Source organism: Cariama cristata, unplaced genomic scaffold, assembly GCF_000690535.1.
Source record: "Cariama cristata isolate BGI_N322 unplaced genomic scaffold, ASM69053v1 scaffold10111, whole genome shotgun sequence".
Lineage (NCBI taxonomy): Eukaryota > Metazoa > Chordata > Aves > Cariamiformes > Cariamidae > Cariama > Cariama cristata.
Window position 1 is genome coordinate 1 of NW_009599824.1, and position 26,988 is coordinate 26,988.

The 26,988-nt window shown below is 41.3% G+C and overlaps 1 protein-coding gene across 1 annotated transcript in view; it reads left to right on the forward strand.

The window, feature by feature from the left end:
• Positions 1 to 5,946: 5,946 nt before the first annotated feature.
• Positions 5,947 to 26,988, forward strand: part of DDRGK1 (DDRGK domain containing 1) — a gene marked incomplete at its 5' end in the record, with an annotated part of 32,461 nt that continues 11,419 nt past the window's right edge. The window contains 3 exons of the mRNA XM_009709812.1: positions 5,947 to 6,105; positions 15,971 to 16,077; positions 18,063 to 18,164. Of these exons, the coding sequence (XP_009708114.1) occupies positions 5,947 to 6,105; positions 15,971 to 16,077; positions 18,063 to 18,164 (368 nt within the window). The remainder of the gene's footprint in view (positions 6,106 to 15,970; positions 16,078 to 18,062; positions 18,165 to 26,988) is intronic.

The following is a 26,988-nucleotide window of genomic DNA, read 5'->3' on the forward strand; positions in this document are numbered from 1 at the left end:
TAAGGGGAACCGGGTTTGCGGTGCTGTTGAAAGCCTGTCTGGGTTCCCGCTCTCGGGCAGGGCGGGCGGAGGGAAGGTGTCCCTAACGCTTCTCCTGCAAACGGGGAGTGAAACCCACTGCGTGAGGTGACAGCCCGGCCTGGCGGGTCGGCACCCCCCCTCCTCCGTGGCAGGAGGCCGGTTAATGTTCCTGTCAGACATGAGAGCTGAAGGGCAGGCCGGCCCCTCTCGGGCCCCTGACAGCCTGCTTTACCTGCATTTCACAGAAATTGCCCGCTTCTGCCCCTTTTCCACCTCGCCTGACGCCGCAAGGGCTTGCCAGCCACGCTAGGTTTAGGTGCAGTGTTGCGCAGTCCCGTTCTGGGAATGGGTTGATGATACAGCACTTCTAGGCCTCCCTCAAACGGCGAGGGTTTTACTGCTGACCAGCAGTTAGAATCGTTTAGGTTGGAAAAGACCTCTAAGATCATCAGGTCCACTGTGGCAGCGTGAAACCGTGGTGGAAGCAACCTTGTGTGGGTGCGAGCTGAATGTTATGGGAAGCAGTCAGATGGGGCTGTGAGCTTGTCAGGCGTGTGGTGTTTTCAGAGGGGAAGAAGGGAGGTTGTTTAGCTGTGAGGTCTCAAATTCAGATGTTTAGCCAGGACAAACACTGACTCCTTTGTCAATATAACAACAGTAGTTTCCAGGATTTGGGGTGTTTTGGGGTTGGGGTTCTTTGTTTTGTTTTTCTGTTGAGGGAGGGTAGCTTTGATAAATTTTTTAAGAGGAAAAAAAAAACAAACCAAACCAAACACCTCCAGTATAAACACCATCATTCCAGTGCAAGAGTGTATGCTGGTAAAGACTTAGTGTTAAAAGCAATTTTTGTTGATAATAGTTAAATTTTCCAACATGTTTTTTCACACCTCTTCTTGTATAGACCTGGTGTAAATCTTTCTCAATAGCTTGGAAACTGATGAAATTTCGTCAGATTCCTAGTGACTTAGAGTTGAGCTTTTGGTAAAAGTGAATGACGCATGTCCTAGAGAAATGACAGTGCTGGAAATACATCATTTCCTAAGCTTGACTTGTGTCATGACTTAAGTAAGTCAGCAGCTGTGGGGCTTGGGAGGATTTCTTTTCTCTTTAAGCATACAAAGTTCTAACTAAATTGAAGCCCAAACATTTGTTTTAAATGGTGGGAATTCTCAAAAAGCTTTAATACTGTTGTTGAGCAGCTTGGTTAAAGTTAGTTTACATTCAGGATAATTTAATCATTTTTGAAGCCTCTTTTTCAGTGGCATCTTTTTGACACTTCCACATTGGTCTTGTTTTTCTTATTGTGGTTTTAAGATAATTTCTACCTTAACATACTGACTTCTATCATTTTAAAGTCTTTTATAGAATTTCAGATTGTGGGGATGACTTTATTCTCCTTGCACAACAGAAATTATTTTTGAAAACCATTTGGGCTGTGATGCATTTAATACCTGTAAAATTTGGTCTTAAGCTGAAATGTGCTTTCCTGTTCCTTTTTCTTATGTGGAAAGTGGAATCTGCTACAATTATGCTAGTAAGTCTGTGTTGTCACATGGAAAAGGCTTGAAACCAGGGACATTTGACCTAGAGAACTGGTGGTAGCTCTCACCTTTCTTTTCTTGCTAATGGCTGGGGATTGGGGCAGCAGCTTCTCTTTATGCCCTCTCTTGGGGAATTGCCCTTTTAAAAGGACTTGCCTGCTTTAGATAATGAAGGGAGCTAAGGATCACAAGAGGTAAATCCTATAATTTTGTATTTCCTTTGAAAGGTCATTTGGAGCAGCACACTGTTTCCAGCGAGATCATGCCTGAACTTGTTCTGCTAAGAATAGAAAAGGAAAAAAAAAAAGTAACATTGGTGGCTTTTATACGTGGTTGGCATATCTATTTGCGAACAAGCCCTAATGTGATAAGCTGTACTAGGCAAAAGCACCTCCCTGGAGAAGCCAAGCATACTTCCAGCTGTTGCATTTTGAATCACTTTCTCGTTGAATTTCACAGGTTAGCTTAGCATGAAGGTAGAAGATGCTGGAGGCTGCCAGTGTGGTGGGAAGTACCGCTAACGTGTCAGGCTGCAGTAGGTGGAGCTCTCTCCGCGTCGGTGCAGGATGAGGGAGCTCATGAACCTGTAGCTGTGTCTTATTGGACTGCCTCGAAACTTGCCAGCCCAGGTGTTACCCTGATGGACTTGCTTATCTGATAGAACTGAAGATAACGTACTGTGATAGGCAAAGGATTGCTTCTCAAGAAAAAATGTCTTTGCTCTGAGCGAGTGGAAATTTGCAAAGCTTTGTAAAGGAGCAGATTTCTACCTAAGGGATGTAAAATTAGGTCCTAAAAAGTCTGGGCTTTGAAATCTTTCACAGTATTCTTTGCAATGGTATAACAGTGGTGCTTCGCATCCAGTTTAGGAAATAGCTCTACTTTCAGAGCAGAGTTCTGCTCTCTTCCTCTTTGTGAAGTAGATAGTACAGCCGGAGTCTCACAGTTACTGCTGCCCGCTGGCTGATGAGTCAGATGAAATAATCTCCCTCCCTGTCTCTACACTGCACTGTTTCTTGATCGCAGAGGCAGAGCTGCTCTCAGCATGGCAGTAAACCTACTCTCCCCTGAAAAGAGGTATTGCCTGGGTTTTGAAAGGCTAAGTTGGAAACTGGAGAACATTGAGCTTAAAATACAAACTAAACCCGTGTCCATTTTCCAGACATCTATGCAATTTTTTCTTTGTATTGCCTGTTCATTTGAGGGCTTTATCTAATTAATTTATTCTGGCCTGCTGTTCTGCAAACCATCGAGCAACTCATGGATCACTTGCCTCACCTATATAATGTTTCACTCTGATGGCTCCATATCAAGTCTTAATTAGTCCTTGTCTGGCTAATCTCTGCATGAATTGGCTGGCCCGGGGTGCCACTTTTGTCCAAGACCTCTGCAGCTACAGGAAAATGAAGAGCTGTATTTGGGTAAGTGCAGTGGCCAAACCACACCCTGTGCTGCAGGAGGAGGTGAAAAAAAAAATACAGGGCCAGACCCCCAGAGAAAATGATTCTTGACCTGAAATCTTGCAGTCAATCCAGTTCCAAGAACAAGAGCAAAAGAGTTTTTAAGTGTATCCTCTGTATTCTTTGAAACCACCAGTCGCACCCCTCCATGTGCAGCTCCAGTCAGTGATTCTTCCAGTGTGCAGCTCTGTGATTCTTCCAGTTCAGAGGGAGAGAGAGCATATCGAACTTTCTAGATACTGCAACAAACAATGTCTTGAGCCACGTAGACAAATCATTGATCCCTGAAGAACCAGGCAGGTATAAGTGTGTTACAAGCAGAGTAAATGATTCTTTTCTGCTGCCTCTCATGAAGGATGAGAAGAAATGCAATGACTAACATTCACATTTTTCAAATGACTGTCCAGCTGAATGCCTTGCAAAGAGAAGCTATAGAGGGAAGGGGGCGTAAAAAGCTGTATTAAAGCATATCTTTTCCTACTAGATGACAATCCATAGTGTCTAGGTGTCTTGTGTTGTTCGTCTGAATGTTTTGGAGATCTGACAAGTACTGTCCAACAGCGGCCTTGTGTGTTTGATGATGATATGGGTCTGGTCTGGTGGGGTTTTTACTAGTCTCTGAGCCCTGTTAACACTGGTCAATTTTGAGGAATTACTGAGTCTCCTGTAGAGAATTAAATTGAGAAAACAGGATAACTTGGTTGGCACATTTGTCTCTGTGAGGGTTAAGCACCCCAGTTTGGAATGAGTACGTGGCTTATAAATAGATTCCTCTTTCACAAAATGCAAAACAGTCTCTGTTTCACAGGACAGCGGGAACCAAAAACAAGCCCCAGAATGAACGAGTGCTAGAACTGCAGAGCTGATACGCTGTGCAGGCCCACCTTTGGAAGTTACTGAGATAGACACCCTGAAGCTTTCAGGTGAAAGGATGCTGAGGTTTGAATTGCAGCGTATGTCAAAAACTTGCTAAGAGAAATACTGCATTTGTATAAAAATTATTTTTGCAGACTAAGTATTTCTGGCATTTAGTAGTGTCCCAATAAGTGATCTGCTGCTCTGCCTTTGCAGTATAATGCTTTCCTATAGCATGTTCTATAGCATTCAAAATAAGCATTATCATGCTATAAATAAGATTGGGCAAGCCTTGAAGCAAAATGATCGGGTCTCTGGAGCCTACACTCTGTAATTTCTTAAAGACCTGTTTCGGTCCACAGATAAAAGAAGTGGCTGAGAACAAGAGGGTGACAGCGGTGTGATAGTGCAGTGACTCAATTCAAAATGTCATGGTGCGTGTTAGCGCTGGAGTTTGCTGGGGGAGTGCTAACATCGTTGTTGCAGCAATCCTGAACTCCTCATGGCTTTGCTGGTCAAATACTTCGCCAGATTACTCTGCCTTGCAGCCTGTGCTGAGCTCAGTGCTGCTGCAGCGATACTGTTATCAGTACCAAAGTTAGCTGCTTTGAAGGTAGTCAAGATATACTGAGATGAGCTGCAAGCACACCTTTGATCGTCATGTAGATGTAGTCATAATGAATCTTATTTTCTGATCACAGATATGCTAATAGTAGTTTTTTTAGGAAGATATTGTTTGGATCAGAGGATGCTGGAGACTTGGCAGAGTGTGGAAAGCATTTTGTGCTCCTGCTGGGACACAATATAATCCGTCAAATCACAAAAAAATGTGTCCTGAGTTTAAGTAAATGAGTAGTTCTGCAGCATTCCATGAGACCATTTGAATATTTACATGAATTAAGACATAGTAGTTAATACTTTGCAGGATTGAGCAAGTAACAATGTACACAAATATCAGTTACGCTTATCAGCGGAATATGCAAAGCAGGTATCAAGGATGATGATATTTTACCGTTATCTAATTGTTTTGGCATGGCTACCATAGTTGATAGCAACAGGATCATGGAGGTCTCAAAGAAAAACCTGGCGGAGGGTTTTCTAAGGAAAACTTCTGAAATGAGCCCACGAGTCAGTTGCTTCCTCCCATGCTGTCTCCCAGCTGCTCCTCTGTTACGATATTCCTCGTTTGTCAGATCTTAATTAGTAACTGAATCATACGCAGAGAAGATGGCAGAGAGAGCCACAGGGACCTTTGGTGTTTTGCCTTCCCCTACGTCTGTTTGTTGGGAGACCTGCAGTTTAAATCTGCGTGGTAGGATGAAGTTACCCTGTACGTATTACAGCTGTGATTTGTAATCCTTATTTGCTATTCAGGTTTTGTTTTGGCTATAACAGTTTACATATTCTACTCGGAAAAATGCATGCTCTTGAGGTTTGAGTTCAGATGAATCTACTAAGTTACACAAGAACAAAATTAAAATAAAATTAAAAAATCAAAATACTTTAGAAAGGAAAAAAAGTACTTCTGGGTCCTTGCCTTTTGGTAACTCAGAAATTATTAGACTGCTAGTCCTGCCAGATAAAGGGAATTGTTTTCTGGTGGAACAGAAAAACAGATTATCATTAGATTAAATTATTAGATTAAGTAAGAATATTTTTGAGCACTTTGGGGGGCATAGTGTTTTTGATTCGTGGTGTAGTGATTTTTGGAGGGTTTTTTTTTTGTGAGGGCTGTGTCAGATCAAATAACATTAACAGCACATAGCTATAGCTTTTCTTTACAATGATCTATACACTATGGCAAAAGAGACTTCTGTCAGGATAAAATTTCTGTTGCACAGAGCAGTGCGCAGAAGTCAGAAGGTTCCATGATCTCGCTTAATCATGGGAAAGCAACTTGTACCTATCTCCTGCCATGCAGGAAAAAACACATGAGAGAGGGCAGGCATTCTCTCATTTGGAAAACACCACTGGTATTGCACTTCTGATTGCAAAAGTTGACTGGCAAAAGGACAGAGGGAGCAAGCAGAGATGGCAAATCTCTCGTTAATTCTATTTCCCTTTTGCAGCTGATGAGGAACACCAGCAAAATGTGGCAGCAGCAGCAGTGGCCAGGCCTCGGCCCCAGGCTGAAGAGCGAGGAGATGGGATGCCAAGGCGCCGGAGAAACATGGGAAACCGGATGATGGCCCAGAGGAGAGCACAGCAGGCGGAAGACTGGGTGGAAGGTAACGTTTGGTTCAGTTCATCTTGCAAACATTGAAACGGACCTTAACAGCAGACGTTAAGGTTGGTGAAGGGGTGCAGTTGGCTTCTGAGGAAAGTTCTTCAGTTTTACTGACTGTGAATTATTTACAGCTTGACTATAATCTAGTTCACTGTCCAACTTCTCTCCATGCTTCATCACTTATCTCTTGACACCGGTTCATCTTACAAACATTGAAACAGACCTTAACCTTAACTGAAGTGTGTACCTCCTTCTGTGGTGAATTCTTGCAGTTTGTTGTGCCAACTGTGCATCTCAACATATTCTTCATTTATTTCCTAGAAACTGCCTTTCGTATTTCCTGCTTAGCCATGCAGGTTAAATTTGGGCAAACAGAATCCGCACCTTGCACTAGAATAACGAGCTGTAGTAAAGTATTGGTTTCTTGCAAATCGGTGGGAAGCATTAATTCCCGAATGTAATCTCTGCAAAATCTGGAGTTTTCTTTCTGAGAAGCCATCCAGATGGTGATCAGATCAAGCCGATTAGCTGGAGATCACCACAGACTGCAGCGTTTTGTCTTACTGCCAGCAGGTTGTTGACAACGAGTCCTCTGTTCCTGTGCTGGATCTACAGTTAATTGCTGTACTTCTGTGGTGTGGCTGCAGACAAGAATATGGTGATAAATAACATCTTTCTACACCCTGTAAGCCTCACTCCCTTTTCTGGTGAAACTTCACACATTATCATCTTTAGTGCTAATGATTCACCTAACTGGATCCCTTCTACTTTCAGATTGTGGGTTAAGCGTTCAGGGTTTCTGTTCAAGCATTGATAAAAGTGGGCTTTGCTTCACTTGAGTTTGCAGTGGAGATCAAGATGTCCTTTTGGTCTGCAGTAGATGAGAAACACAAGGTGTGATGCCTTGATTAGGGGCTAGTTGCACTTTCTTCAGCTTTTCTTGTCTTGAGCAGTTTGCAGAAAGTGTCTTGTGCTCACGTTGGCAGGTAAACGTGCTTTTCCAGCTAATTATGTTCAACAGTTTCACAAATGGAAAATTGACAGCTCTGAACTTTTCAACTTTGGTTATTTCTTTTCATGTGATAACATCCCGGAAAGAAAATGTTATCTAAAAATCTTTCGCCTTAAACTCCAGACATCAAAAGTTTGAATGCCGAAGGCCAACAGTGAAGCTGTCAAAGCAAACGGCTTATCTTACTTTGTCACTTTAGCAGTTGAAGAATCTGTGTCATTGGGCTTTATAAATAATTCTTTTGCAGCTTACTGTACATCAGATGCAAATGCTGCGGCTCTTGCATGAAGTTTTCTTTGAAATGACATCCCCGTTTTATTTGCTTTTTTAAATTTCTTTTTCAAATTAAAACAACTTCTTGCTCCCTGCTTCTGTTTTGTGCTTCTGTATGTGTTTTGATTCATATTTTGGGATGGTCTTTCCAAGTGCCTGAGCACGGGTACACAACAGTAACACCAAAGCCTTTGGAGACTGAGGATAGACTCCAACAGTATAGCTGAGAAGAGAGGCATCTTATCCCTGGTTTCCCAGCGTTGAGGTGTGCAATGACTAGTGGCCATTATTACTTGGGATTAGCCCCGACTCTGTCATGGACTGTCTGCATCTGTGCTGCAAAGCCTTTAGCCTGGCCATGAGCTACCTATATTAGTGTGGAGGTTGGTTTTGTTTTGTTTTTTTTCACCTTAAGGAAGGATGTGTTACGTGCTTTGAAGCCCAGTTGGTGGACGTATAGCATACGTCTGGAATCACTTTTGGATTTGTATCCTTTGTGCAGGGGCCATGTGCATTTTCTCTGTCTCGTTGCAATATAGAGCGCTTTTGTCTAAGTACTGCCTTCATTTGAACCTCTTGAAATAGCAAGTTATCCCCACAGCGAAGGTTTGTGTTATAAAAATTAGTTGACTCACGTGGAAAGAGAGCCCAGAATGCATGCAGTGATCTACAGTGCCAGGCAATGCAGGATCAGTTGGGGCACCCAGGACTGAAGAGCAAAGTTATTTGGCAATGTAGACAGAAACACTGAAAACAAGGCAGTCTGGTTTCTTCAGTCTTGACTTGTAAATGTTCTTGTTGCTTTAGAAGGCTTCTGAACATCTGTAACTGAAGTGGATTTTTTTTTCATTGTTAAATTTGTTGAAACATTTTACTAGTAAGTTTCTGTTCTGTGTGTGGAATTTCCACTCTGGGCCTGTGTTTAGCTTTGGGCAAAGCTACCTGATCCTGCTCTGTGTCACTCTGACTTCTGCCACAGGTTGGTGCAGGCATAACGCCAACCCATCGCTGCAAGGTATCTAGCACTGAACTCAGGAAGGGTGTGAGGATGCCCTGGCCATATCTGTGTTACCGTTGCAGACATAGAAGTGGAGTCAGGTAGGAACTGCTGTTATCACCAAAATATTCTGCCTGTTGGGAGCCAGTTCTGCTGACTCTAGGAAGGGGTCTCAAAGCAACACTTGCAGGCTTTGGAGTTGTGGTTAGCATCAGGGTTTTCTGTTTTCCATCTAACAATCAGATTTCAATTCCAGAATGAGAAAGAAAGCTTCAAAGGTAAAATGGTAGCCCACGGTTTCTGCTGCCTGTGCTAAGTTGTTGTATCATGCCAGTACTCAAATCGCTTGCAGAATAATGGTGGAGGGGGGGGGAAACAAAACAAGTTTTGGCACTAGGATCAGAACCTTGGTAACTTTTAATTGTCCTTTCTGTAGTTGAAATCTTAATCTTATTTACTTGCAAGTCTGGATAAGGAATCGTTTAATACAGACAAGGATGGTAAATGATTGTTTTGAAAACTCAAATCTACACCTATTGCCAGTGGAGCTATAACCAGGTTGTAATTCTTCCTTTAGATCAGTGGGGTGGGGTGAGACACCTAAAATACTTGCAGATTGCCACAGACAGAAAAATAAACGGTGAAGCACTAAAGGCCTCGACTTTCCTACCAGAATTACAACCCACACAGCGTACGTAGGTTCCTTATTCACGGGTTCCATGTGGGCTGCGCTGTGCTGTGGGGGCAGGCCCGCTAGCCGGGTGCCTACACTGGCTTGGTTTGCCTGAGTAATGTTTTTCAGTGGTTAGTTGAGTACTCAAAGGAGGTCATCTGTTATGAGAATATCGACATCTATTAATATCCTCTGATGACCAAATATTGCTGGGGAGATTTTTTTCATTGGTGACAAAGTAATTCTCAAAATGACTGAGACCCCTGAGCTGTGTTCCACCAGCGTGACTTCCAGACTGGCTTTAGAAAAATGGGTTTGGTTGGCTTAGATTGCCCAACTTAATTCTAGTCATAACATTACTGTCTTTCTTGCAGCCCAATGCAATCTAGGCGACTGTTGTTAAAGTCTCTGTGCCTCGGAGGACATCTGCTCTGCACATTGTAGCAGGGTGCCTATGCCTTTCCCTGTGGAAAATGAGTCTGGAAGGAGAGTTCTGTATTCATGTGGTTAGGTTGCTTCTGATAACCCAGCTAGCAGACTTCATTAGCTGTATTGTATCTTAAATTGAACCCAGACAGAAGTGGCTTTGTGGGGCTAGCTACAGCCAAGATGAAAATAAACTCACTGCAAGGCATAAATGTGTGCGGATTTAAGGCATTAATCATTTAGGGCAGGAGAGGCCAAGCAAAGCAGTGGAAGGAAGCAGGGGAAAGGGGATAAATTGGAGTTGGGTTGCGAGTTGTTTGGGGCATGGGGTAGTGTGAGTAAATAGCATTAGTCATTTTCCAATTTCAGATCCCATTTATTTATTGACTGAGGAGAGTGTCTTTGGCTCTTGTTTTTGCCTGATGCTCTGAGTGCATCCACTTGGACTTTGATCACCTTTGGGTACATGTAAAGATGTTTTGTTGAGAGCTTTTGTTTGGTTGCTGGTCATATGCAGAAAAAGCAGTTGTCCAGTTCTTGAGTCGAGCTTGTGCTTCCAAACCTGCTCGTTGTGCCTTGAACACTGCAAAGAGCTCTGCGGTGAAGACAACCTCACTTAAGACTAAATTTTTTGCTTCTTGGAGCAGAAAGTGACCCAGGCAATCTGATGTTCGCATGAAAGTTTTAGTACTGTAATTTCCTATCAAGTGACAAGAAACTCGTGGGGACGAACAACGGCAAGTATGGTTGGGTCATCTTGATCCTGCTGTGGTAAAAATAACAAGGATGATGATCTGAGGCAAATATCTGTTTGCTTGAAGGGCTGTTATACATTATTTCCGACAGTAACTTTGAACAAACATGTAGCGAGAAAACCTGCCTGCCTCAGCACGCGATACAAAGAGTTTGTGGAGAGACAGAGGCATGCACCGGCAAAGTGCCTTTTCCAGGGTTGTTCAGTCAGTTGATGAGTAGGACGCAGGTTTTGCAGTCCAGGTTTTCTATCACTTGGAGTGGTGTCTTGGACCAAAACTTGCTGCTGTTGACTTGAGTGGGTGGCATTTTTGTTGGCTGAAACTGGTGGGTGTCACCACGCCATGATTTAAGATAGTTACAAAGAAATAGACTTCTGTAAGAGACGATAGTGATCTCCAAACCACCTAGCAAAACAAAGACCACTGGGCAACCCTCTGGGTGAAAGGCTTAGGTGGGTGTCCTGAGCAAGGCTGAGCTAGATAAAGAAGCGAGGCAAAAGAGAAGGACGTGGCAGGAGAGCCTAAGAAACCCAATAGATTTCCAGGGAATACTTTCAAGGGTTTAATTTTGGAAGGTGCTCACTTCCACATCCTACAAACAAATGACCTCTCAGACTTGTTGCAGAAAGTGTTGCTAAAAAATGGGATTTTGCGTGGATTATTACATTTTGATTTTATTTTTTTTTTCCCTTAACAAACAGAAAGTAAGGACTGCATCAAAGAAAGAATCTGGTTTTATCAAAAGTCTTTATTCCAAACTGGAACAAGCTACAGGGTCTCTACTTTTAGCAGCAGCATATAACTCCAGAAGGTTAAATATCCCAACATCTGCATGCCTTTTCTCTGACCTTTTAGCCCTGTACATGTGAGCACAGGTCTTAGGAACATCCAGTACAGTGAACATTGGGCTAAATTTACTTTATTTACACAGAATGATAAAGTGAACAGTTTTTGACAGTCTGAGTGCTCTAGCTTGTGAAATAAAAAATTATAACAAGAAGTTAACGGTTCAACATAAATCAAATCATATGTTCATCTCCTCTTTTGCCTGGCAAGACTTGGAGATCAGAATCTCATATATTTGGGCATTTTAAAATGCTCATTATTGCTTTATGTAGCTTCTAAGTCCAACATTCAAATCTTGCATCTGAAAAAATCTTGTGTGAGTGTGTTCTGCTAGTTTTGGGGGGAAGAAAAAAATATAAAAAATAACTACAATTTTTTATCCCCATTCAAGTGATGGATACTGTGCATAAGTTAAAGTGAAGAATGTGTTTGTGCTGAAATTTGGATCTGGAAAATGCATAAACTTAGAAACACTGGTGTGGTCCCATGCTGTTCTTGTGAAACAGCTCGTAATAGAGCTGTATTAATTGATGTAGTAGTTGAAATAATTTTAATGCTTAATCAGTAGAAAACCTTTCTAGTAGAGTTAAACTTTGACTACTAATATCCTAAGTAGTGAATCAAAAGTTAATTTTGACTTGCTACTATTCATATAGAAAGAAACTTTAGTATTATCAAAGTATCCACAATGTGTGTCTGCCCTTGAGACATTTCAAGCGCAGATGGTGTGTGGAAGAGGTAGGTGTGTGGTTTCTCAGTTATGCCATATGGCTTTATTCGAGAAAAAACTTCAAGCCATTTGACTTCTGCTCAAAAGGGCTAATGTCCTTTGTTTGCTGTCCTTTTTCTGTCCTAAGGGTAGACTGATTTTGTGGCTAGAGATTAATAAGCCAACATCTTGTTCAGTTCCTAAATGGGATAGGTACGAAATTTAAAAAAAAAAAAACATTGTTATGATTGTACCACCGCAGGGCTGTATTACTCATGAATGCCCACACCTTTCCATATGGTGGACTGATTCCTTTCCAGTGGCTGTTGTCATACATCTATTGAATGCTAATAACACGCATATGTCTTCTGCCTTCAGGATGAACTGTTTGTTTTGCCTGGCATCTTCCCCCCCTTTCTCTTACTCCTTTTGTTAGGTGCTGCATAAATAGTAAATAAAGTAGCTTGATGTGCCCAAAGGACTTTTTGTGAGTAGCCACATGTGCAGCTTGCATCCTTTTTCGTGGAGGGGAATCTATTTGCTTCAATTCCAAAACTTAAGAGGAAGCAAGAGGACCCTTTGATGTAGATGACAAGGGCAACTAAAATATATGATGTGGGCTGTTTTGTTTGGAGCTTTTGCATATTTTGTACACAGCAGCTGGTAAATTCCTGTCCTGATAGAAAATATCAGCATTCCAGCACACTTTCTAATGGTATTGGGAAGTATTTTTAAAAGTACTCTGTAAATTTCAAGAGATTCAAACACCTGTGTGACTGTTAACTGTTTCCTGTTGTCCTGCCTCTCCGTATGTTCAAAACAGTAAGGAAGAGCTAAGATTCCCTGAAGCTACCTCTCAGCTGGCTAGCTGAGCAAAACCCGTGTTTGTGTAAAACAGAATATGTAAAGTGGTGTGAAAGCGTCACTGTAAGTCAGACTATTTCTGCTTTCTGTCTCTTAGAGCTGATGCTGGTGGGAATGCTTTACAAGCTCCGGAAACGTTGATATAGTTACGCTGGACTCTGTAAAGATGGACCAGGGTTGCGAGTGTGGTTGAAAGGAGTCCCGTTGTGTCACAGGTGTTCAGGTGAAGTGGGTCCTGTGCGCCTCGATGTTTGGTGTACTTTATCAGCACCGTGTCCTGAAGTGGGAGCAGGACTTCTGTGTCCTGTGGTACTATGAGCAGTTAGGGAAACTCAGTACTGAAAAACTGCTTGCGTCAAGTTTGGAGCACTTAAACTTCTCTCCCTTTCCTGCCACAACCCTACGTACATCCCGGAACTGCCACGTTTGAAGACATCAAATAAACTGTTGTTTGGTGTACTTTATCAGCACCGTGTCCTGAAGTGGGAGCAGGACTTCTGTGTCCTGTGGTACTATGAGCAGTTAGGGAAACTCAGTACTGAAAAACTGCTTGCGTCAAGTTTGGAGCACTTAAACTTCTCTCCCTTTCCTGCCACAACCCTACGTACATCCCGGAACTGCCACGTTTGAAGACATCAAATAAACTGTACAAAGCACCATAGAAGATCAGCCTTCAAATAAAAATGCATTTTCAGCTTCAACTACACGATGACGTCTGTTGTTGTTAGGTTTCCCAACCGAGTATGTATGCAGGCTGGCCAACCCTAGTGCTTTGGGTGCTGATAAACTGCTTTTACAACAAGTGAGCACAATTAACTGAACATCTTGCATCACATGTGAAGCACAGGGGTAGATGGAGTGCATGTTCCTATGGACTGACCTCCCTATCAGGTCGATTAGTGTTGGCAACTATGAGTATGTGAAAAGTGATTGTTAAAAGCTGCTGAAACAGTAGCTTCTTTATTTAAAAAAAAAAAAAAAATTCTCACTGGCTATGTGCAGCATCCACTCTGCTTTTGGTAGAGTTATTCTGCTCTAATCAATTGATTCAGCAAATCTTTTTACCATATGCTTATATTTTTTTGTCAGCATGTTCAGATTTATTTAGCCCATGTTAATTGCACCCAGGTTTAGTGCATTGTTGACCCTTAAAGCTCTGCTGAATCATGGGCTGCATCTGCATCACTGTCTCTCTTTTTTTGTTGGATGTAACTCCGTACACTAGAACAAGCTTGGAGGAAGTGGTACTTGAGGGACCACATCAGATGCTTCAAATGGGAGGAAAGCAAATACTACTGAAAAAAAGCATGTTTGATCCAGGACTGGAAAAAGGCTTTGAAAGCCTTTCTAGACTTCGGATACTCTTAATACAGATGAAATCCAAGAAGCACTCGGAGCCTCAGGTTGAATAGTGTTGTAGATGGTGTTTTATACTTCTGGTGTTTTCCAAAAGTAATTTTCTAAAGAATGATACCAGTATTGAACTGTTAATTTTGGAGTGATAACTGCTAATGCTGGGTTGCTCACCCATTGTGTTTGGAACTCCCCTTGGCCCAGTATTTAAAATATAAATAAAGTTATTTTAAGCTTCAGCAAAATTGTAGAAGCAACTGTGTCAAGTCTGAGTGTCCCCTGTTGCTCTCTTTGTTTGTGGTGTAGGAAGGGGGAACCCTTTTGATCATCTCAGTAATCAGATACCAGTGATTCTCTGAAGCCCAGTTCAGCAAGTCTGCCTCATATAAACTTCCATATCCTGAAAACAGCTAAGTTATTTGAGAGCCACCTACACAGCTCTCAGTTACATTTGTTTTTGATGATGTGTCTCAGTGGCTTAACCATAGTACCGTACTGTGTATTGGAATTAGTAAAACAAGAGTGTTTCAAACCTAATTCTACATATAAAAGAAGGGTGAGTCTCGTTCATCCCTGTGCTCCTTTAATAGCAGCTCTTTGGGCTCCCAGAAAAGGAGAGAGCTCCCTACAGAAAATGTCCTGCTGCCAGCCTTGCCAAACCAATGCTGCTCATTGCCACGCAACGGTCAGCTCCAGCTCCTGCCACAGGCTCTCGTGAAATGAGTTGTCAAACACGACAGGCTTTTTCTTCTTGTTAGCCCCATCTTAGAAACCGAAGGCTCAGGGCTTGTGCGAGTGGGAAATTGTTTTTCTTCCCCCCAGTTATGAGGGCTAAAACATAGCTGAGGAAGAACTTCGCCTCCACGCTTCTGCCCTTCTCCCTCCCTAAATAAACACTGCATGTCAAGAAATCGCAGGAGCTGGCAGTGCCATTCTTCAGATTACCCAACGGACTTCAAGTGTGTGGATCTGAAGTCAGCATCAAGCATAACAGCACTGTGGATGCTCAAAGTATAAATTATTTTACCCAAAAAAGGGATCCATGTAATAAAGATCTTTCATTTTGATGCTGCCATTTGTTTCAGATCCTTGAATCTCTATATATTGTGTAGTGTTTCATGAAGTGAGCTGATGCTTTCTCTTTGAGTGTTGAGGTCAGTCTGCGATAGGATCAAGGACTAATTTAGACTGGCAAATAAAGTGGTCAGATGTTCATGAGACATTGGTTTGAGGGAGAGGGGAGGAAATGGCAGTCTTTAAAAGCTCTTTAGTCTTACTTAGCCCCCGAATGAGCAGAAATATAATGCATTTGCACACCGTTTGAGAATTTGAGCTTTCATTTTTCACAGTTGCAGAAATCGTCTTTACAAACAACCAGTTGTCATAAAACAGGGAACTATTTACATGTCATTTTATTGCAGTCAAGCCCAAGATTTGCATTGCAGGGATTTTTTGGGTTATTTTTCCACCTCCCTTAAAGGTTAATTCTGTCAGGCTAGAACTAGTGGATGAGCGGAGTGCCTCTGAATTCCACTTTTTGAATGGATGTCTGTTGTGCTAAGCTTAAAGGTAACTGGGAAGAAAGGCTCTGCAGGTGGGTGTTAAGCAGTTATATAGTGACAACCATTACCACATTTTACATATAAGAGAAAGTACATATTTTTATTGTGGAATGCAGGACGTGTTTATGAGAAGCCTTCCTTCAAAAGAGCAAGTCAGTTTTTACCTCTGGCTTCACTTGAGTGTGTGTTTGCCTTGCTACTTCTGCTCTGTGGCTTTGGCAGTCCCGTGTGATTTTTTTTTTTTTTTGCGTTTTTCCATCTGACAGGTCTTGTCTGAAATGTATGTGTGTCTACTTTTCATCTGCGTCTGCTTTCCTAGGAAGCAGTAAAGTTTCTCGAAGGGACTTTTACAGATGATTTAAAATTTATTGTTTACTCTTTAACACAATGTTGCAGAGGAAGATGATGCTGAGGAGGTGCCAGAATTTCAGGTGTCTGGGAAAATTGGAGCAAAGAAGCAGAGGAAATTAGAAGAGAAACAAGCCAGAAAAGCACAGAGGGAGGTAAGTGTTTCCTGCCACGTATGGAGCCTAGAGCAGAACTTGAATAGCAGTACTCAGCAAAGAACTGGTGATGACAGATACTCTAGAAAGGCAAAAGCGGTGTCATCACTAACATCACTGCAATGGTTGTTTTTTTGTTTTGAAAATGTAAATTCAGCTTTTTATGTTGTATCCCAAGAGGCCCATGGAAAATGGTGTCTCATTTTCTTTCCATTAGGTTCTCTGGCATTCTCATGGGGAGGAGAGAGGAGTCAAACTCTTGAATGCTCTTTATTGGATGTTTCCACTGGCTTGCAGCTTAATGTCAGTACTGTCTCCCCTTAAAAATACGCTCAAGCCCACATAGCACTGTTAACACTGGGTCTGTGACCAAAATCGTGGGCAGTCCCGAGCAGTGTTTCATGTGCTGTCATAGTTAAAAAACTTTGTGTGGGTTTATCTGTGTTTAGCCGTGTTTATTGTTTTTCTGGATTGGGGAAGATGAAAAGCAGATCTTGTAATCCACTGAGACATCTGATGCAGTCAGATTTTGGTTGAAGTTTGGCCCTTAAACAGAGACCAAGTATGCAGAATGAACACACTGTAGCTTTTCAGTTGTTCTTTCTTAAATCTATATGCAAAAGTACTTACTTAAATACTGTTACATTTTTTCAGTTTTGCCCAGCCTGTTGCTGTTAATTCCAGGGAAGCAACAGGCTTTTTGAAACTTACTTTCTGAAGTGTGCTGGTGGATGGCAGCAGGTTATGCATTAATTCCTTTTAGTTGTTCAATATTTTTTTTTGCAAACTCTGTATTGTTCTGTAACTTGGAACGTGGGCTTGCAAGAAGTAGATAAAACTTAAACAGCCTTTGCATAACAGAGGCTGGAGTGCACGGTGGATTTCACACATTTTACAAAAGACGGGGTTTGTGAAACTACTAGCATTTCTAATGTGTAGAGACTCCAAACAAAGCCAGTGAAATCTCATCTTGAGAATGTTAGTGCCACCTGAGGTTTAAATCCAGTTTCTGCTTTACACCGTAATGGTACGCCCTGTAGATAGAGTGGTTGGCAATAAACGTGATTATTATGTTATATATAAACTTCCATTACGATCCTTTTCTCACTCTATGCTTTAACCATTTTGTCATTACTTTCCATATTCGTTCTATTTAATTAGCCTCTTTTTCGTGGAAAATTTGAGCAAAGTTGAATGAAGTTAGATAAGCATCGGTTGGTGGAGTAAGGAATCTTTTGTTTCATTTTAAAACATGCTGATTTTTATTTTCCCATGTAGACAGATAAATTCCTCAGTCAAGTCTTTTTCTCTGAAACATTTAAAGCCACAAATCCTCCATTTTAATGTCTTCTGCTTGTTCTCTTAATATATTTTCAAATTTAAGTATACTGAAGAGACTGAAGAACAACTTAAAAAAATCTCTACACAATACACTAAATGCCCTTTTTATTTTCCCCCCATTTTGCAACAATTTCTTTGCTAGGTTTGGTTTAAAAACAAGTAATAAAATTATTTGAAGAGAGGAGTACAACTTTTTTCTGTAAGAGATTCTGCCCAGGTTAATAATGAATTTGAATGTACTTGGGTTTACAAAGTGTATATTGCCCTCTCCTTTTTTTTTACCGTCCTTAGAGTCCATTCTAACTCAGTTTTAAGTGAGGAGAAATGGAATGCCATGACACAATATTACTTAATATCACTATAGTAATAAGCTCATATGTATTTACCAAACTTAAACCCTTGTTGAGATACAGGTAATGCATCCATACTTATCGTAATGTTAAGTCTGCTGAAGATTTGGGGGGGGGTGTGTGTGTAATTAAATGATAATGACTTCTTTTTCTTACTCTCTTTACTATTTGTTTCTGAACATGCATCTAGGAAGATAGTAAGAACCCCCCCCCATGGTATCACAATATGAAATTTAAAAGTTTATGTTCAGGAAGAGTAAGGCTTGGCTTGCATAATGGCTTTTTTTTTTTCAGGCTGAAGAAGCAGAGCGAGAAGAACGGAAAAAACTTGAGTCAAAAAGAGAGGAGGAAAGGCGGAAAGAAGAGGAGAGAATACGTCTTGAGGAAGAACGACAGGTGGGATTGCTTGTGTTTATAGATGGAAATTTTGAACCAAGTTTGTCTTTGAGATTGCTTCTATGTAAGTTCTGTGATCAGCAGAACTCCCTTTGCTTTTCATTACTATTGCATACATTTTTTATTAGCCTTTTTTTTAATTTTTGCTCCATTTTGTTTGAGTTACAGTAATACTCAGTTATTTCAACTGTAGATCCCAGCTTTGTTCCCCCAAGTGCTTGGCAGGAATGAAAACTGCTCCAGACATCGGTACACACATCTAGCAGCAAGCACCCACCCACGGTCGAGTGTAGGGCAAAACGAAACCCAGCCTGCTGGTAGTGGATCTGCTACTGCTGTATGCCATAGCGTCAGATTGTTTGGTCAATTTGTTATGTTGACAAACACAGATGATAAAGTTGGCCCTTAGTTTGTCTGGGAGCTGTTTAAGTGCAGGTATATGAAGGAAGGAGCTGTACCTGGTTGCAAGAGAAATTTTGAGGGTTGCTTGCTTGGTATCTGACAGGAGAAGTTTGATTAGTACAGAATCATAGAATAATTTAGGTTGGAAGGGACCTCCAGAGACTATCTGATCTATCCGTCTGCTCAAACCACATCCAGTTAGAGCAGGTTGCTCGGGTCCTTGACCAGCCCAGCTTTAATGAAGTCTCTTAACGAAGGAGATTTCGCAATCTCACCTGGCCTCTGTTCCATTACACTCGTTAGTACTGCTTGTATGACAGCTGTAACCAGCGGGGCAGAAAATGAAAGACAACAGCAACCGATTTTGCAACTGTTATGTAAAATTGTATGATTTTATTCTAATTATACAAATTTACATGTGCTTCACAATTAAAGATTTCTAAACTATGCATACGAAGGTGTGTGTTAGCAGGAGTGACCCAGAAAAACAGGTACTGTGCACTTGAAATGCTTTTGTTGAATACTTTTCATCAGTGAGGGAGGCAAAGTTATTTCACAGCTGCTTTGTGTATTCTGGGCATCAGTGCTACTGGCTAAGAACTAGGAACGAGCTTCATGCTCTCTGGTGCTTGAGCAATTTGTGTGGTAGCTTTGCAACGTGCTTCTGGAGGCAAGAACCAAGGTGTTCTGCACAATCCTGTGCTGATTAATTGCCGTCCCAGGGGAGCGTACCCCCCAGCTTTCAGTGTCAATTTTTTGGGTTACTTAAATATGCATGGAAATTTGTGTCTCTGGTTTGTGGTGAGCAGATTTATTTTAATTTGTTCTAAGCACAGGTTGTGTAAGTGAATTGTGCTGCTCACAACATTTTAAAAGAGGAAAAGACAATGTTTTCTTTCATGTTGGGAGCATGAAGGCAGGATAAAGCAATTTTAAATTTTTTTTTCCCATACATTACACACACAGATTGTATCCATGAGATCTTTTGTGGAATGTACATTTACCTCTGGGGTTATCGCTCCCCAAAATCCTTTGTCTTCTGAACTCTCTCTTGTTTCCTTTTCATCAGTAGAAGGCTCCTGAATTTCAGAAATTGAAATGCATGAAGAGAGTGTCAGTACTACAACATCAGGATATGTAGCATAGCTCGAGACTTTGACTTGCAGAGCAACTTGAACAAACTTCCAGGGGACTGATTATTCCACAGCTGCCCTTCTGAGAAAGGTGTACAAATTTAGAAGTACCAGGTAGTGGTCAAAGCATGAACCCTGAGGTTGACTAACTGATCTCAACTAGTCTGAGCCGCTCCTGTGCTTAGCCAAGGTGTTTTGTAACAGCAGAACTATCAGACTTGCCTTCCTCTGGATCCCTGTCTATTGCTTTTCCCCTGCCCACACACTTCAGTAGCACTGGCTTCTGCCTTGTGGTCCCTGCAACCACTCTGCTTTTCTCCTAAGTATTGCCAATTTCTCCCTCTCGTGCTTTCAGCTCGGAGAGAGGCAAGATGAGCTCTGGCTGTCTGTAGAGGACATGTTTGCCATGGGGCTTGGCATAACACGTAACTCAGATGGCAATTTTCCCTCCAGTGGTGTATTCTTTTAAGTGTTTTGTCTCCACCCAATTCCCCAGTTTATTTATTTTTTAATTTTTTTTTTTTAAATATTTTTCCTAAGGTTCTGGGAAATTAATATCCTTGAAACCCTGAAGAGTTAGTTGAAATGAACCAAATTACTCCAATGCTTTGGGGGAATTAGAAGGACACACTGGCTGGACACTAGCATTGTTTGTGTGTCACTTCCTTTAGAGGAGGCTAATGAACAGGATTTCAGTTCCTTCCAGAGTGGTAGCCAGCACGGCAGGTGAATTGCTAAGCAAATTTCAGTTGAGCTTGGCCAGCCTGTTCAAAAGAAGCTGTAGCCCAGGCCGAAGATGTTATCCTGTTGATTGCCTATGGGTTTGACCTGGGGTTTAGCAATGTGGCTGGCTCATCAGGATCAGTCAGGCACGGTTGAAAAATGGAGTAGAAAATAAGAGTGAAATTCTAACTAGAGATTTCTTCACACAGAAGGTGCTTATTAACATATTTAACTTTTTTTTTTAAGTTCACTTCAGTTTAGGGCTGAGTAATTTATTTTGGTTGAATGAGGAAACTCTTATTTGTTTTTATCTTAATTTTCAATATTCCTAGTAAGGACTTCAGTAAAACACTTCCACCTCCATTTTGCAAGGTTCAGTGAAAAAAGAGGAATATAAACTACGGCTCTGATTTTTGGTTTGGTTTGTGTTTTAAATTTTTTGCACAGCAGTCTAAAGGAGTACTTACTAGAATTTTGAAAATTGCTCAGATGCCTGAATCTAGCTTGCTATTCACTTTAGCCAGTACCTTCTTTGGCTATTTAAATTCTGTGATTTTAACCTTTTTTTGGTTGATTGGTTTGTTTGTTTTTCCCAGTAGTCTTTTTCAAGGCAGCAAACCAACCCACCAGGCTACATCACGAATGTTATTCTGCTACTCAGAGGAAAATGTTTCAATGTTTTATTTTTTACTTAGGTGTAAGACAAGTTGATTATTCAGTAACGGCTGAACATTTTGAGCGTGGATCAAAGTCAATGTGTCTGACGATATTTAATGTCCATCCTCAACTGTTTCCTAGTAATTTTAAGTCTCTGTCTTCAGCCGAGTCTTTAACAGGAAACAGAATAATTCAAGACTTGTACACGTTCAGGCTGTGTTGCTTGAGTTCCTGCTTCAGTCAGCAAAGAAAGCAGTATTATAGGGAGCATGGTATTAACAAGACTTCAGTGTTTTAGTCTTGACTGGGTGATAGGAGGGGAAACAAATTGAATGAACAGATACTTGATTACTGTGCATGTAAGCATAGCCTGTCTGTATGATCATAACATCTTATCTTCCAAGTCTTGTTACAGGCTGATTGTATGAGGTAAAAGATACTGCTTCGCTCTTCTAGGCTCCTATAAGCGATAAGGAATCATTGGATTTATTGTGGTTTTTTATAGAATACATAGGATAAAATGTCATATATACATTCCTTTAGAGAAATGATTCTTCGTTTCCACAAGTAACGTTTTGTCAATACTGCTTTGCTCGTCTAGGCTCCTATAAGCGATAAAGGAATCATTGGATTTATTGTGGTTTTTTATAGAATACATAGGATAAAATGTCATATATACATTCCTTTAGAGAAAGGATTCTTCGTTTCCACAAGTAACGTTTTGTCACGAGTAAGCCCGTGTAGACTACACATATGATGATACTATTCCCCCATATAAGTTAGGAGATGGAAAGGCAAAATTATGAAAGGTAGCTCAGGTAGTGATTGATAGTCATGAGAGAAAAAACAGAGGGTAGCTGGTTGTGTGATTTTTGGAGGCAGTTTGGTTACTGACATTTCTGTAGTTTATGTAATCCCATAAGGCACAAGAAATTTAGAGTTTATCACTAAAGTTTGTCTGAGAAATGTTACATTTGTCAGAGTGTTTCATTTTTTCCCTTCCTTTTCCAGTATATCAGAGTATTTCTGCAGGTATAGTGACGGTGGCAAGTCTCCAAACAAGCGCAGCCAGCTTTGTTAGCTAAATTTCAGTTGAACCTTTTTTTCAACCTCTCTCCCAAGAAGTGCTACAAACATTGCGCTAACTTCTGTGAACATTGAGGTAGGCTTTGTGTAGAGTTTCCTTTCAGCGTTTCATCTACAGCCTTAAACTAATAGCTGAATCCTAGTCAACAGCAGTAAGTGATTCCGACGCCGTTAAATACCATCTAAAAGTCTGTCAGACCACGAGGGAAGCCAAATAGATTCAGGAGGATAGAAAATCATGTTGTGGCATGCAGATCTTCGAGAAATTCGCCAGTGTTGATCTTTGATAAAGTCATTGGGACTGTTAACCCTTTCATGCACACACCCTGCTCAAGTTTTTTGAGATATGGAATCTAGTGGAAATAATGAATTCCTGAGTCAGATGAAAACCCACTTTGTTTTATAAGCAAATGGGTTATCTCTCTCCAATTATTTTTGGGCAACTCTACACAGTGCTATACTACAAGTGGGAACTGTACCTTCAAGGGAATTATAGGGGCTAAAATCTTGCATATTCTTGAGAAAAATAACCCCCTGGTTCATTTTAAATATATTTGTATGCACATATAAATAAAATGTGGTTGCCCCTTGGCTCCAGTGTTGCAAACCAGATCATATATTTTTAAATTCAAGTTTCCTTTCCAGTGTTCTGATGACCTGATTGGCTATGCATGTGAGGAAGCTCCTTTATAATTGGCATTTGCATCAGCTCTGCTTTACCCTGGGGATTTCCCTTTCACTCTTGGAGTTTTTTAGTGGTGAGATGGTTTACCAACCGACACCTTATCAATGAGAGCGAACTTCCTCTGATGTTGCAAAACAGTGTCTTCATACAAAGCCTTGCAGATTGCTCGCACAAGAGCTTTTTTTTTTTCCTTTCCCCCTGTGCACAGGGATTTTTGTAGATTTTGCTCCCTCAGCCTAGCTTTGCCATGCTAAGGAAACTGCTTGTGTAGATGCAGGGCTTGCAGTGATTGCTTTTCTTTACTAAAATGCAGCGTTGAAGAGGGCGTGTTGCCTGTAAATCCATTGCAGAGTGGACTGCTCTCAAAACATAGCTTGATGCAGTAGAGAAACTACCAGTCTTCCAGCGAGCAAGCTTTTAACTGTTGTGAAATAAAAGGTCACAGCAGGAGTGGGGTCTGGTGTTCATTCACTGTTACATTAAAAAGATCTGTATTGCTCAAGCACAGCTGTGCCCAAGTTTCCAAACTAGGGCAATTTCATTTAGGCTTTCAGTTTTGCATTTAAGTGCCTAAATTAAAAATGATCTGGATCTTCAGAGCTATAGGAATGGAGGATTGGCTAGTGATCCCAAGGGTCTTGTTGAAGCTTTTGAGAACTAAGACCCTAAAGTTTTGGCTCTTTGATTTGGTATCTGATCATGTAAGAATAGGCACCAAGTTTTAAAATGGTGATTGTTGAGTTATTTTATTATGTGGAGTGTTATGTGAACATCGAGATTTCTGTGCCTCTCAGCAGAGCTTGTCATTATCTGTTTGGCATTTATATCCACTATTCGTACACAAACAGTGCATTTCTGGAGGCTGATAGAGACTACTACATAGTTTCAGTTGGAGCATCAGTTTTCAAATGTGTGTACTTTCCTGAAAATTAATTTCTCCTAAGGAAGTCCAAGTTGAAAAGCTTGCAGAAAACTCATTCTACTCTGATTTTGAGGGGATGAGGACTTGTAAGAACACTTATTCTGTCTTACTAAAGGTATTTTTGTGTGTGTGTCTAAACAGTGAGGGGGGCAGGCATCTTAGAGATCCACCTGCTCTATGCCAAATTATTTATTGTAAAGTCCCTTTTTTCTTCCTGCAGAACCTGTACTAACAGCACAAAAATTGGATGCTGTACAAGGAGGGGATTTCTTTGGTCCATGAACCTCAAAGCATTTGGCATAGGGAGCAGTATGCTCTTTCTCATTCTGCATGTTAAGGAAACAGCCACAAACAATGAACAGCTGGTAGCAGGTGGTGGTTGAAGAAAGTCCAGTGTTTGCTCTACCTTCCTCACTAGCAATGAGATCTCTTCCACTTAGCAGTCGAATAAGCTGCCTGTAAATGATTTGTTTGTCAGCAAGTTGGTCCTTTATCTGATTTGGAGGAGAGTTGGCACAGCACACAACTAACAGTTTCCTCTCTGGGAAAGCTGCTTAGGCAAAGCTCTCAGAAAAGCTACTTACTCTATAGGCCAACATCGCTTAGTCTCAGTGTCACCTTAAATGGGTTACTGCAATGAAAGCTAGAAATGGTGGTTCAGGATCTTCTTGCTGGACGGTATTGTAAGGGTCCTCACCCTTTGCTAAAAATAGTAATGCATGGTAAACCTCCAAAGGCTGTAATCTGTCAACCAGCCAGAACAGTGCAATTACTCAAGCAGCATCCCAGGACTCAAGAGGGATTTGTGAACCCAAAAGTCAAGGTCTGCTTCCAGTTGTAAGCCTAAAAGAATTTTCAAGATGCCGTGGGTTTCACCTGGTAAAAGATTGGGCTCTTGTGCAGTTGACACAATATTTTTGGGGTCGTGGAAATAATAATTGTGATTGAGGTCAGAGATGAAAAGAAGGTAATGATCTGAAAGGAGCCTCGCAGCAAATCCAGGTCCTTGGTGGGCAGATGGGATGGAGGGAGCCTGGAGAGCAGTGGAAGGACTGGGACTGGGTGCAGTGGGAAGTTAGTGCTGACCAGATCAGGTATAGGAAGGGGTAAGGGTGTTGAAAAGTGTCTCCCAGAGTGCTGGCGATCCACAGGCTGCATGGAGCTCTGGAAGCTCTGGGGTCTCTGCCACACAGTGTGGCACATGTGGCTCAGCAAGCACACAGAAGTAGAGTTGATCCAGCAGTGATATTGTGGACACTTTGTCAGAAAAAGGAAAGAAGGAAGAAAGGTCTGAGTGACTATTTTTTATTATTTTTTTTTTCAGTAAAGACACTCTCAAAGTGGGAGAGTTTGTTCTTTACACGCAGTATAGTAAATTGATGAAAAAGAAATCTTTACACTGTAGCAAGCCCCCAGTTTGGGTAACACTTAGATGGGTGAGGAGAGAAGTGAACCTGCTTAAAAAAAAAGGCAACTAGCTGAAGGTGAGCATCTGCAGTTACTAAATTTCCATGATGCTGGGATTTCCCCACCACCCCACCCATCGTTGAAGGGAGGTGGCCCAGCTATTATCTCTCTTCTGAGCCACATGCTTTACCACTTAACTCCACTGCAGTTAATGAGATCAGAATGGGGAGGGGCAAGAAACCTGACTAGCAAAGATGTGGGTTTTTTAAATTTATATTTGAGCTGAGTGCCCCCTGTATGACTTGCATAAAGTAAGTACTGGTCTCTGTTTCATTAGTAGCCCCTGGGGTGCTGAGAGTGTTTCCGTGAGGGGGTTATGCATACAGACAGACTGGTTTTTGTGGGAATGCAACCTGCCTAAATTTGACCCTGCACCTACCATGCAACTGCTGCATGACCCGAGTGTGTGAAAGAAGAGTGCTAGCATGATGGTGGAAAAAAAATAGCTGAGAATAAGTGTTAACAGACAGCCTGACTTTGCTAGGGTTCCCTCTGCTCAGCTTCCAGTGCTCTTGCTGGTCGCTTCTCCCAGTGCCGTTGTACAAAGTCCTCTCTCCTCTTGGCTTTGACCCAGTTTACAGTTTGGCTAAATCCGTCTTTTTCTAGAGATTGAATCATAGGTGAATTTAGGTAGTAAAGCGTGTGAGACTGTGCAGGAAGTGGCTGGGATTTTTAGTTATTAGATGAAAAAGCTTCTGGAAATACTTAGTATTATGGAGGAGGCTGCAACCACCAGGAAACATAAGGCTTTGAGGGCTGACACACTTTAGCTACCAAAGCAGTGGCTCAGACACCTGGAAGTGCTCTGCTCATCGTAGCGTCAGCATTTAGGATCTGGAAAACAAACTCATGTTGGCTTTTAAGGCGACTACAAAAGAGGGACTGGTAGCTGAGTGCTTTGCCAGTCTCACAGCAGAGGTGCTTTTCTGCATATGTTAGAAATGGAAGTATTGATAGTAATGTGTTGGCATGCCCTAATAAAATTGAAGGTACTGTTCTGCAGGTAGGTAAGGAAGACAGGAATGAGTCTTGTTCATTTGTTGTTAGACCTTCCAGAAAGAAGGAAAATATTTCTTAGTTATTGTTGCTCTCAGTTATAAATGGGACAGTGTCTTCTGTTTCTTTTTTTTTTTTGTAGAACCTTCTAGAAATTATTTGCCAAAGCAATTTTCAAGTTTTGTGATTTTTTTTTTTTTTTTCTCATTTCAAATCCTGTTGAATTACAACCTCTGTAATAGAGCAGGGGAAGAACCTTATTCTTGTATTTCCAGGATCAAAATTAAATTTAATGCACTTACAAGAAAAGAACAATTGCTTCACTTCCAAATGAAATACGGTTATATTGTTCTTGGCACCTATAGCGCTTATAAGAGAAAAATCTACTGTTGGGCTTTTTGCTAATAATGACTACGGTGATGAATGACCTAGAAAATGGTCTTGTTTTCTCTCCAAAGCTTCCTCAGATCTTTCTTCGTGAGATAGCGGTTAAAAAAAAGGGTTTGGCTTTGCACATACAGTAAGATACTTTCAGTCCTGTTTTTCTCATACTTGCATGTTGGTAGCATTCCTTCTTGTGACTTTCTGGGAGTTTGATTAAATACAATTGGGACCAAATACACTTTCTCTTTGGTTTTTATTGAAAGGCTATCCTCTCATCCCCATTTCTGGTATCTTGCTTGTTTTGGCTTTACATAGCATCTTTTTTTAATACAGACATTTTTGAATATACTTAATGACCTGTTCCTGTCT